The sequence below is a fragment of the Sarcophilus harrisii genome, chromosome 2 (assembly GCF_902635505.1).
Source record: "Sarcophilus harrisii chromosome 2, mSarHar1.11, whole genome shotgun sequence".
Lineage (NCBI taxonomy): Eukaryota > Metazoa > Chordata > Mammalia > Dasyuromorphia > Dasyuridae > Sarcophilus > Sarcophilus harrisii.
Genome location: NC_045427.1, coordinates 590,491,773 through 590,504,974, shown reverse-complemented (window position 1 = coordinate 590,504,974; position 13,202 = coordinate 590,491,773). Strand labels below are relative to the sequence as shown.

At 40.6% G+C, this 13,202-nt stretch overlaps 1 protein-coding gene across 2 annotated transcripts in view; it reads left to right on the top strand.

The window, feature by feature from the left end:
• The window catches only part of SLIT1 (slit guidance ligand 1), a 245,809-nt gene that overhangs the window by 172,500 nt on the left and 60,107 nt on the right, over positions 1 to 13,202 (top strand). For both annotated transcript variants that reach the window (XM_031956187.1, XM_031956186.1), the window contains 6 exons: positions 2,829 to 2,900; positions 3,399 to 3,562; positions 7,750 to 7,897; positions 10,643 to 10,714; positions 11,837 to 11,908; positions 12,810 to 12,881. In XM_031956187.1, coding sequence (XP_031812047.1) covers positions 2,829 to 2,900; positions 3,399 to 3,562; positions 7,750 to 7,897; positions 10,643 to 10,714; positions 11,837 to 11,908; positions 12,810 to 12,881 — 600 coding nt within the window. The remainder of the gene's footprint in view (positions 1 to 2,828; positions 2,901 to 3,398; positions 3,563 to 7,749; positions 7,898 to 10,642; positions 10,715 to 11,836; positions 11,909 to 12,809; positions 12,882 to 13,202) is intronic.

Genomic DNA, 13,202 nt, shown 5'->3' with positions numbered 1-13,202 from the left:
TTAGGACTTATCAGGCAAGGATAAAGAGAAGAAGACAGACTTTATTTTAACCTTCTTGTTAATTGCCTCTGGCCTATTATTTGGCCTTTTCCTAACACTTTGTGTTTGAGGAGTTTGACCACTATTTTAAATGCATTTGGTTAGTCAATTTACAGAGACATTTAGTGACTTGTCTGACATTACATAAAAAAGATTTCATTGGTATTATGACTTCTAGTTTTCCTCTCTGTTGCTTAAGCACGTTAATTAAGCAGGTTAACTTGGGAAAAGAACAAAATGTTCTTTGTCTAGAACATCCCATCTGCTCCTCTTTTTACCTCTGCTTCATAGGATCCCTAGCTTTCTTCAAGAAAAAGCTCAGGTGCCTCCTCCTACATGAAGCTTTTCTTGAGCCCCCCAATTGCTTATATTCTCCCCTCTTAAAAATCTTTGTGTTGTTTTGTCTTTTTGCATTGACTTATCTGTATATGCTTTGTGTTCCCCAAATATAAACTCTTTGAAGGTAAGGATGCTTGATGTCTTTTGATTCCCAGCACCTAGAATGGTTCTTTACATAGTCAAATTGAATAAAATGGAAATAAAATCTTCAAAAATCTATATAGTATGGAATGAATGCCCCCCCTGGAAAACAGATTTATCAGAGCTGTCCTTCTTGCCATGTTTTTAGGCCATCTCAGTCATAATTTCATGTGCAGAAGTGATTTCTTGAATCACACATCTTTCATCTTCTTTGAGCGTTTCCAAGGTATTCACACTGAAAGTTCTCATAGACTCTTGTTCAGAATGTCTCAAAGAACAGTCTTGAGCTTTAATAGCTTAAATTAAATAATGGGGCCATCCTGTGTTTTTACTAGCCTCCTAGAGCTCACCAGTTCCTTTTCATTCTATCTTATTAGTCCAATCTTGTTTCTTAAATTAATAGATTCAAAGCCATAAATGATCTTCCTTTCCTTTTACATCTGGGAGTTCCTCTTGGACCTTCTGTTTGAGAATGGAGACTAGGGAATTCATCTCATCATTTTCTGTTCTGCTGACTTGGATTTCATAATCTCCAGAAATTTGTCATTTACAAGATAAAATGCTCCTCCACAGCAGTTCCTGTCCCTGGGGTCCCTCCTTTCCTTTGATTGGAGATGGTGGGGGTTGGACATCAGAGAATTCATCTCTAATCTTCTAAGGAGGAAATTTAAGGAATTTACTTCATCATTTCCTACCCTCTTGATCTTTTGGATTTCATAATCTGCATTCTATAAGATTAAATCCCCTTTTGAAACTCACACCCTTCTGCCCCCATCCCTGTAGCCCCTCCATCCCTCTTATTGGAGAAGATGGAAATTGGACATTGAAGACCTCTTCCCTAATTCTCTACCATTTGAGGAAGGCACTTGGGAAATTTATCTCAGAGTTTCCTATCCTGATAACCTGAATTTCATGTTCTCCAGAAGTTCACCATTTTGCAAAATGAATTCATGTTTTGAAAGTCACACATTCTAGCAATCCCTATCCCTAGGTGAGAAGGTAGAGGTGGATATCTGGAAGCATCTCTCAGACCTTCTGTTTGAAGATGGCAGCCAAGGAATTCATCTCATTTCCCACCCTGCTGGCCTCCTAGATTTTCAGATCTCCAGAAATTTATCGCTTCATAAGTTAGAATCAGCTCTGAAACTCAGACATTCTTGGATCATTTTCCTTGACTGATTCCAAGACTTCATCCACTTTTAATCTTCTTGATAATATGCTATCTTCTCCCATTAGATTGTAAGCTCTTTGAAGGCAAAGACTCTCTTATATAAATCTTTCTATTTCTAGCCACCGTACAACACAGCGCCTAGCTCTTAGTGGGCTCTAATAAATGTTTATTGACTATTGACCCATAAGGAAACTGAGGTTAAGGGAGATTAAAGGATTTAAATATCCATGGTCCCAGCTAAATCAGAGTTAGAATTTGAAACCAGTTCTTCCTGACAGTAATCCTGGTGCTCTATCCATTGTACTACACCATTTCCATGCTTCCCAGAAGGAATTCTTTGGTCTGGAGAACTCTATTCTGTACCTCTGCTCCTTCCAAATGTCCTCCTTTCTCCCCTCCTTCCTTTAAGCCCTAGTTCAAGTCCCACTGCCTCTCCCACCCCACCATGGTCTCTTCCCCCTATGGTCTCCTGTGTTGTTGCATCCCTCTTCAGATTTCATTGGTTTTTCTCCCATTAGGAAGAGTTTTAGATTTGGAGTCTGAAGGAATTAGATTCATATTTTAATTTCAACACTAACTGTGTGGCTCTGGTCAAATTACTTCATTTCTGATGCTCATTTCTTGTAAAATGGAGAGAATAATACTTGCAGCACATACAGGATTATCAGGGTCAAGCAGAATAGTAAACATAAAATGCTTTGGGAAATCTCAAAAGTGTAATAGTAATGTCAATCAATGAATATCTCTGACATTTACTGCCCATTGAGAAAGAAAGAAATATGTATTAAATGCCTGGTATTTACCATTTATAAATATTTGATCCTCACAACAAACTTGCGAAGAGATGCTATCAATACCCTCATTTAGCAGTTGAAGAAACTATACAGATAGAATTTAAGTGACTTAAGGGTGCTATAATAAATGTCTATGGTTGGATTTGAACTCAGGTCTCCTTGACCCCAAAACTGACTTCACTGTTCCACCTTGCTGCCTTATTTGGGCTTTTCACTCAGGACATGGGATCTACTCCTTGAAGGAGGGACTTTGTCTGATGTTTCCTCCATATTCCTGCCCCATCATGCATAACACAGTGCTGAGCAAATAGCTGAATGAATGACATTGATTTCTTTATGTATAGGACACTGAATAACAACAACATCACTACTATCCCCGTCTCCAGCTTCAACCACATGCCCAAGCTCCGAACTTTGTAAGTATGTCTTGGGAGCAAAATAGAGGTATTGCAATCAGCCATTGCAACGGCAATCAAGCCATTACAATCATCTGATAAGCCAGTGAAAACTTTTTGAGTCTTCTCCATATCTCTTATATTCCCCTCATCATCTAGCACAGTTCTGGGCTGTGTGTATAATTTGGTGCTTAATTGGTAAAATTAGGACTAGAGGTGTGGGGGGAAAACAATGGGTAATCTAAAAATACTTTATAATTGCTTTTTCCTTTGAGATACACGAGGTAATATTTGGCTGCAAATTTTCTTTTTCTTTTCTAATTGTGCTTTATCTTAGATAACTGAAATTATTCTATATTTAGCTAGAGTGGAACAATTTCTATTAAATGGCATGGGGATCCTAAATTTGATGCTGGAAGACCTCTTAAAGGTTGGCTAATCCAGCCAAATAAATTTGGGAAGATGGATGGGAGTGCCCTACCAGGACTGTAACCTCCCACTTTTCACCTTTGCCTCCAGCCGTTTACACTCCAACCACCTTTTCTGTGATTGCCACTTGGCCTGGCTCTCTCAGTGGCTAAGGCAACGTCCTACCATTGGGCTCTTCACACAGTGTTCAGGACCTGCCTCCCTGCGAAGTCTCAATGTGGCTGAGGTCCAGAAGAGCGAGTTCAGCTGCTCAGGTGAGGAGAACCAAAACTTCCCTGTACTTGCTTCCTCTAATTTTTCCCCACTATTTGATTCTTCCTGAAACAGAGAGAAAAAGAAGCATATGTTTCTCTAGTCTAATCTTATCTTCCCCACTCTGTTAGTTTCTAGAAGTATAGTGTAACAGCCACTAGTGATACGGATATCACTTTTCCCTTTCTTTATCTATCATTGTATCTATTTCTCTATTTGTACCAAAAGTTTCATTGCAACAAGGAAGCAAGTGTTTTGCTGATGTGTTCTTTCTTCAGATTTCATTGGACATATCTTTCCAAAGAATTTCAAAGAATCAGCTTTGATTTCTTGCTAGTGTGATTTGTTTAGTTGGATGTGCTCATCTCACCCAGTCATAACATAGGCTCACAACCCTCAGTCAAACGTGAAAGCAGCTTTTCTCCCATTAAACATGAGAATTTAATACCTACACAAGCTAATAAATTATTACTTCTTTGTCCAGTAGCTGCATGTTGGTCCGTGAACTTAACTTTGTACAAAGCAGAATCTGCTCACCCTCAGAATCATTAATCACTCACCAAATAATCACCAAATCACTAATTCACCATAGTACATGTGGCTAGAAGACAAATAGATAGGAGCATCTCAAAGTTTAAGAGACCCCCAAAATTTAGACCCTCCCCCCTTCTCCAAAAACAAGGGAAGACAGGGATGAAACGTTTTCCTTTATTTGTGAAACATGTCGTTTCCCATTTGGGGTATTTTCTCTCTTTAGTGTTCTCTTGCTTATGTGTTCATATTTTTCCCTTGGGTTACAACTGAACACAGGTTGTGGCCATAGAATTCTTACTTTATTTTTAATGAATAAATAAAAAACACTTATGAAGTGCTTCCTATGTGCTTAGCATGGAACACAAAAAGAAAGAAGTAATAGTTCCTGCTTTCAAGGAGCTTGCACTTTTACCAAGGAGACAGCACATCTAGGGGAATTAGTGACCAGGGAGAGGTGCTCTGGTTTGGGAAGTCAGCAACCTGGTCCAAGGGGACTTGATCCCAGTGCCCTTTCTGGTAGCAGGGATCATATTGATCTAACTGCTGCTTCAGACCTGGAGGAAGGAAGGAGAAGTGACAAAGAAGGTGCCCGTGCAGGGGAAATGACTAGAAAATAGGGAGGTTGGAATATGAAGCTTGGTGGGGGCCGGCTAGAAATGGTGACTGCATTGGCTCATGAAGCAAGTTTGAAGACTCCAGCAGCTCCGTTAAGGATAATGCTTAGTTTCTTCCTACTTGGAAGGTTAATGCAGAGTGATCATCTTGAGCATCCCTTATCAGGATTGATAATTTTTTGAGTGTAATTTGTTTTTTGGGGGCCTGCTCTGCTGGGACTTGTGCAGTATCTGGAAAGCAGAAAGGCATCAGAGGGCCTATCAGCAGGCTGGGACCCAGAACCTTAGTCCTCCAGATTCCCTGCCTAGAATCTCTGACACCTCTGGGTCCAGCCTTGTCGTGGGGGTGTGGTGCCCCTGGTAGCACTACAGGCCACTTCAAAGCTAACACAAGGTAAGACTGACAGAGTATCTAGGTCTCCCCGGACAGAGAAGCAAGAACTCAGCCACTTTTGTGACCCAGTCTACATCCTTGTGGCACAATGTCAGGCCGTGTGGATTGCCCTGTTAGGATGCTTCAGGCACTACTATACACTGTCTGGACCCATCCTTTGTACTTAATCACACTCTCCCTTGGATCATTTATGTACAAATTGAATATTGGATATTTATGCAAAAATCTTCTTTCTCTATCAGACTGTAAGTTTCTTAAGCTGTGTCAAACATGTCATTTTATCCCCAGTGCCTTGCCCATAGGAGGCACTTAATGAATGTTAACAGAATTTAATTGATAGCTATAAGTTGGTGCTATTATCAGTGTCTACAAGGGCAGAAGTAGAGCAGTGGATCTTTGATGGTCACGGTAGGAGAGTGCTTAGCTCCCTGTATTGATGGTCCTGTCAATGCCCTGCAAACTGCAGAATGTTCCCTTTTTGCCATCCCAGGCCAGTCAGTGGATACTCACATGGAAAAGTACCAGTGAGATCTTTCCTTTTTTATTTTTAAAGCTTTTTATTTTCAAGATATATGTTTTTATATATTAGTTTTCTACATTCACCCTTGCAAAACCTTGTGTTTCAATTTTTTTCTCCTCTTCCTCTCCACCTCCTCCCCTGGATGGCAAGTAATCCAATATATGTTAAACATGTACAATTATTCTATACATATTTCCACAATTATCATGGAGCACAAAAAAAAAAATCAGATCAAAAAGGGAAGAAATGCAACTAAACCACAACAAAAAAGGTGAAAATGCTATGTTATGATCCACACTCAGTCCCCATAGTCCTCTCTCTGGGTGGAGCTGGCTCTCTCCATCACAAGACCATTGAAACTGGCCTGAATCACCTCAGTAAGCTCTTTCACAGCATCTTTGTTAGTTGCCTGACTTACTGTTATGTGTTTCCCATCTGCCCAAAGGTACTTCTGATTAGCCTCTGTGAGCTGCTATTCTTATAATTATATCAAACCATAACTTTCTTGGTAGAATGCAAACTTCCCAAGGCCAAGAAAGGTTTCATTTTTGTTTTTATATTCACAATCCCAAGCACAGTGCCTGGCATACAATACATATTTAATAAATGCTGGTTGATTGATGGATTCTCTTCTATCTGTCTCTCATATCTCAGCATATCTGGCCAGCCCAAGTCATACTTCATGTTCCAGCATCACAATTTTCTTGTCATCTGCCCTGAATGGATGTACCTTCTTTGTCACTCATCCCTCCTTGTTGCAGATCCAAAGCAGAAGTCAAATCAATACTATTACTTCCACTAGATCTGATTTCAAATCTCAAAACTCGAAATCTTCAAATTTAGAGATAGAAAGGACTTTAGGGATCATTTAGTTGTGTTCTTTTTTTTTTAAATAATATTTTAGTTTTCCAAACACATATAAAGATAGTTTTCAACATTCTTATTTATGAAACTTTGTGTTTTATTTTTCTTTCTCCCTTTCCTATCTCTCCCTCCTTAAGACAGAAAGCAATCTTATAAAGGTTAAATATGAGCAATTCTTTTAAACATATTTCCATCTTTGTCATGTTGGGCCTGAAAAATCAGACCAAAAGGGGACAAAAACACAAGAAAGAAAAAACAAAACAAGCAAATAAGTTAAAATACTATGTTTTGATCCACATTAATTCTTTGCAATTTTTTTTTCTGGATGTGATTGGCATTTCCATCCCAAGACTATTTAAATTTCCTTGAATCACGCATTATTAAGGAAAGCCAAATGCATCACAATTTAGTCAAGAGTTCTTAACAGCCTGGGGAAATTCAGGAACCCACCTCAGAATCATGTTTTTAAATAAATGAAATAAAATGCTATATTACAAAGGAAGTGATTAAGATGTGCAGGATAGTATGTAGTAGGAGACATGAAGTTGAGGGAAAGTGAATACTCTTGCTAGAGTTTCCAGCTCACAGCTATTCTGCAGGTTTGTAACATTTCGAGTCAAAAGAGACCTTGGATATGTATACATATATTGTATTTAATATATACTTTAACATATTTAACATATTGGACTACCTGCCGTCTGGGGGAGGGGATGGGGGAAAGAAAGGGGAAAGTTGGAACAGGTTTTGCAAGGATCAATGCTGAAAAATTACTCGTGCATATATCTTGTAATTAAAAAGCTATAATAAAAGAAAAGAGAGAAGAAAAAAAAAAGAAAAAAGACACCTTGGATATCAAGAGTTTGGGATAGGCACAAATCTACATTATCATCCAAGTCCCTGGGAGAATGCATTTATAAATATTATCTCATTTGATTCCCACAACCTTAAGTAATAGGTACTATTTAATATCCTCTTTTTATAGTTGAGGAAACTGAGGCAATAGAGTTTAAATGTCTTACTCAAGGTTATATAGCTAAAAAGAGCCTGAGGCTGGATTTGAACTCAGCAATGGTAACTTAGTCAAAATCAGTGGTAACTTGTTATCATGAAGTTCTCTTCCCCATTTCTTGCTCCATATTGCATAGGGAAGAGATGTTTTAATAATAAATCAAATAAACTAGCACCTGTACATGGAGGGTTTCCTCTCTCCAAAGGGTCAGACACCTTTCGTCCCTGAGCCACTATTTTTGCTGCCCTCTGTAGGACAAGGGGAGGCCACCCGGTCCCCTGTGTGCACCCTGTCCTTAGGATCCTGCCCACCCATGTGTGCCTGCAGCAATGGGATCGTGGACTGCCGTGGCAAAGGACTCACCGCTATTCCGGCCAACCTGCCTGAGACCATGACAGAGATGTGAGTGATGGGGAAAGCATTCACGGGGAGAGGGCAGGCTGTGGCCAGGCGTGGCTTGCGTCCCTTCTCTTCAGATCATCTGGGACAGCAGTCCCCTAGAACAAGAAGGTTTTTTTTTTCAGATGGATTTGCCTCCTCAACTTAGGTCCATAGCACAATAGGGTCTGGGGCCCTTTGTCCAGACAGGATATTGGAGCTGGAGGAAAGCTCAGATTCCTTGAGAGGCTCTAAGAAAGTATCTTCTGACTTGTTTTTTTTTTCTCTATCAGGCATGTTCTGAGCACTCTAACAAAGAATCAGAACTGTTGAGTTCCATTTCTAGCATATTAAAAGGATGGGGAACACTCTAATAATAACTCTAATGATATTTGCTTTAAGGTTCTTAATCTGTGAATGAAAAGGGCACTGCTTACCTTTGGGAAATAAATATTATCCATATGGGAACAGAATGGAAACTATGAGAAATCCTTAGGAATGAGACTTTAGTAATGTGTCATGGTGGATAAAGGGGAAGGCTGGAGTTAGGATGCCCTGGGCACTCCTGACAGTGTGAGCCTGGGTAAATCATGCAACCTCCCAATGTTCCAGGAAATTCTATGACTCAGTCACAAAATATATACTGATCTGCACTGGTACAAGCTTCCTTTTCAGAATTTGCTTGATAGTTCTTAGATTAAAAAAATAATCATAGATGTGAACAGAGAGAGAGAGACACAGAGAGAGAAAGAGACAGAGACAGAGAAAGAGAAAGAGAGAGTTAGAGAAAGAGAGAAAGAAAAAGAGAAAAAGAGAGAGAAAGATAAAGAGACACACACAGAGAGAGAGAGAAAAAAAACTAATGTCATAGGTGATTGTGAGGTTCAAATGAAATAAAGGGTAAAAAAACTTTGTAAACTTTAAAGGCCCAAATAAATGTTGTTAGTTCCTGCTAGGATAATAGCCTTTCTTAGTCTTGAGACTATGGGCTTATAGTTAGAGGCTCAGGAAACATCTGTCCCAAAATGGTTTCCAAATGGGAACTTAGAGTGGGGTCATCCTGTGCTGTCAGTTCAGACTGGGATAATAAATGTTAAGTCAAAAAAACAATGAATTTCTGGGTTAGAAAAGATCTTTGGGGATTACTCAACTCCACCTCTCATTTCACAAAAGAGGAAACTGAATTGCAGAGAAGGAAATGCTTGTAAGGTTATCTAGTGACAGAAGGGAAGCTTAGCACTGGTATGTGCTGCCTAACGAGGGGGTCTTCCCACCAAGGTTCTCCATGTCCCAGACAATGGCAGCTCTCTCTGATGCCATTTCCCCCCTGAGGCTGCTGGCTCTGGGCTACAGAGCTGCTGCTGCCTAGACAAAGCAACTGACATAGTGGGCAGAGAACTGGCATTCTTGATTCCATCAGGTCTGTGACATGCACTGGTGCCATTTAGCCTGTTAGGGTGCTAGGCAGGTCCCTAAGATTTGAATGTTCAGGTGTGAATTGGAATTAGTAGAGGAAGTTTCTGGTTACAAGTTTCCTTGGCTGAAAAAGTCACAGCCCCTTCCATTCCCCATGAAAAGAGATTAGGGTTTAATTAAGCAAAATTGTGGCTTGTGCAATTTATTACCCCCTTTAACTCAGCATATAGATGAGTGTATGAAGGAGAGGATGAAGAGCAAGGGATTTGGCGAGTATTAGAGAGAAATGTCAGAGGGGATGCTCAGTTTGAGCCTCGATCCCCAGTATGGAGCTTTCTTGGGGCTGGGCACCCAAGACTGAGCCTGGAAAACAGCTGTCATCAGGACTACTGTCCTCCCACCCAGCCATCTCTTGGAGTCTGTTAGGAACAGCCCATTCTGTTCTTTTTGGTGGGATTCAGGCTGATCTCCTCAAGGTTCAGAATTTCCTTTCCCTGCCTGAGGAAGAGAAAGCAGCAGGGGAGAAAAGCCTTGTGGTTAGAGTTCTGGACTTGGGAGCCAGAAAGATATAGATTTAATAGCTGTGTCCTCCTAGGAGCCTCCATTTCTTCAACCGTAAAGAGAAGGAGTCGGACTGGAGAACCTCTAAGGCTTCTTCTGGCTCCAGATTATCTTTCTCTCTCTTTTTCTCTTTTTCTATCTCTCTTTCTCTAACTCTCTCTCTCTTTCTCTGTCTCTGTCTCTTTCTCTTTCTTTCTCTCTCTGTGTCTCTCTCTCTCTGTTCACATCTATGATTATTTTTTTAATCTAAGAACTATCAAGCAAATTCTGAAAAGGAAGCTTCTGGCTCCAGTCTTCTGACTGGGTTTCTGGACCCATCGGCTTGTAATAGGCTGGCAATAGGGTAGTCCAGAGCTTCGTGCTGGAAAGTGGAGGACGGGAAAGGGAATGTTATTACATTTTCTCATCTAGAAACTTTCCAGCTCAACCAGTAATGCCTTCTGGCTTTAGCAAGGGTTTTCTTTTTGATAACATATGCAACTTTAATTAGTTGTAAGTTGAAGCATTATCAGCCCTGCTCCCCACGGTTTCCCCAGAGTCTTAGAATAGGGACTCTGGCCTTTGGGCCAATAACTCAATGGACGTCATCAGCTTCATCCTTTTGGATGAGTGCAGCTTATCACGCTGGGTAGATTCCCCAGGAGGGAAAAGATGGTGCCAGGCTGCTGGAAGAAGCTGCCTTCTGGCAGGGAATTAATTGGTAGTTGAAGTTCTCGTAGGTACTCAGCTCAAGGGTTTCCTGTAGACTGTGGAATCGGTCCTTAATTTTCTTATTTGTTTTTCTCTTTGCAGCCGACTGGAGCTCAATGGCATCAAATCAATACCCCCCGGAGCCTTTTCTCCCTACAGAAAGCTAAGGAGGATGTAAGTGCATTCAGTCAACTAGTGTTCTCCGAGACCTGCCTGGGACTCATCCTATGACTTTAGGGGAGGTAGGAGAGATGGACAGGAAGGGCTGCAAACCTGGAAGTGAGCACAGAGCTGCCCATGTGGCTTTATAATACCTATTTCTTGGACACCACCACTTCTACCTTGATTGCAGTAGTTTGGGGCTAAGTCTCATTGACTCTCAGTGGACAGCTACTTCCCTCTGATTCTGGAAAATGTTGACTCAGAATTAAGGGCTAAAGAAAGCATATAGAATACTGAGATGGGGGTGGGCAAAGAATGAGACTGTTGTAGTGAGAGCCAGGGTGGTGTAAAGAAAAATAGACTTGAAATCAGAAGATTTAGATCAGATACTTATTCACTATATGTAAGGAGCTTAACCTCCCTATGACACATCTGGAAACTGAGGGGGTTTGATTAAATTACTTATAAAAGTCCTTTCAATTCTAGCAGCCCATGAGATTTCTGGATTCTCTTCTTAGCATTATTGTTTAATATCTAATTCTTGGTAAGTTAGTGTGCTTTAAACTCTAGGAGGAAGTGTGGTGTGATAGAAAGAGCACTATAACTAATGTTGGAGCACTTGGATTCAAATTCCCATCTCTGACTAACTATGTAACACTCAAGTTCTCTGGACTACCATGTCTTTTCCTATAAAAGAAGGTGGTTGGACTGGATGATCTCTACAACTATTTCTTTTTTCTTTCTACTCTTTCTCTTCCTTTCTTCCTTTCTTTTGCAACTGGGGTCAAGTGACTTGCCCACAGTCACACAACTAGGAAGTATTAAGTGTCTGAGAACAGATTTGAACTCATGTCCTCCTGACTTCAGGGCTGCTGCTCTATCCACTGCACCAACTAGCTGTCTCCCTCCACAACTATTTCAGCTCTCACTCCAAGATTCTGTGACCCTTTATCCCATTTTCCTCATCAATAAAAGAGGGAAGACCATACCTGCTCCATTTTATAATTGATAAACTATGAAATGAAATGATAAAACAAGCCTAATGTACTTTAACTTTCTTAAAAGAGAGTATTTAGGAAGTGGAAAATATAGTTGTGAAATTGAAAAGCTCTCTCTCTTCTGTTTGGTTTCCAGAGACCTGAGCAATAACCAGATATCTGAGATTGCTCCTGATGCATTCCAGGGTCTCCGTTCCTTGAACTCTCTGTGAGTAACAGATGGGCTCCAAGGCTCTTGGCACTGCCCCCAGCACCAGTTGGGGTTTCTGAATGGGACTGGCCCTTGGTGTCTCTCCTAGAACCCAGTCACAGGTGGATTGGGTGTTGGAGATGAAAGCAGAGTTAGGTTTGCCAGGGACAGAGCAAGGGCAAGTGCCTCCCACACTGATGAGTTAAGGAGAATTTCTGACAAGAGGCTTTGAGCCTATTGACATAAATTCGCGCTAGGGGGTACTGGTAAATGTTTAAAAGACCTCTGAGAACTGTGATACATTTTTTAATTGAATTTGTGTTATTAAAATTTTCTTCATTGCTGCCTTAACTCTAAAGATCAAGAAACCAACATATCAACTCCTGATTTGTAGTATTTGCCGATTTCTGATGTGCAAATGCCTTTACTGAAGATTCTTCCAAAGTGGGATAGAGTTGCTGAAGCTTACCTCTGGAACCATGTAGCTCACTAGAGGACTGAGTCTATCAGAAGAGTATTGGGAGTGTGATGAAGAAGGAAGAGCATTTTTAATAATTAAAAAAAATTTAATACACATTGCTTTATGAATCATGTTGGGAGAGAAAAATCAGCAAAAGGGAAAAAAGGAGGAGCATTAAGAATAGTGCTTCCAGTGCTCTGGAATAATACGAATTAGCCTGACCTGCACTGCAGAGGTTTTTACCTTAATTCACATAGATTGTCACTGAGGACTATACACCTTCAAAATCCAGTGATCTTAAGTGAGCATAGAGCTTAAGCTACAGCATGGTACATGATTCTGTCTCATTCATTTTCAGAACATGCCTCTAATTCCATGTTTCTAGTATAGGACTAAGTAGAGAGAGCCAGGTGAGGGGAGCATCTCCCTCTAACTTATTATTTCTGCTTTGTTCCCCAGTGTTCTTTATGGAAACAAGATCACAGACCTGCCCAAGGGAGTGTTTGGAGGGCTCTACACCCTGCAATTGCTGTAAGGACTATCAGCTTATGAAAGTTCCTTTGGACTTTTCCCACAGGGAAGGGGAGTGACCCTACTTGGGGGCATGGCAAATCTTTCAGAAAATGCTCCCAGAACTAACGTCATTCTCCTAAATATTTTCAGTCAGAATGAGGAGGATGGAAGGAAGAGTTTTCATTTTTCTATCTCATCACAGCTAAATTAGGGAGATTTTATCATACTATCTCATCAGCCCAAAAGGATAACAAGAGATGGAAGAGCCTCTTAGACAGTGCAATTCTTTATGTAGAAGATGGAGCTAAGGTATCACTAGGAACAGGTGAAAAGCAGACC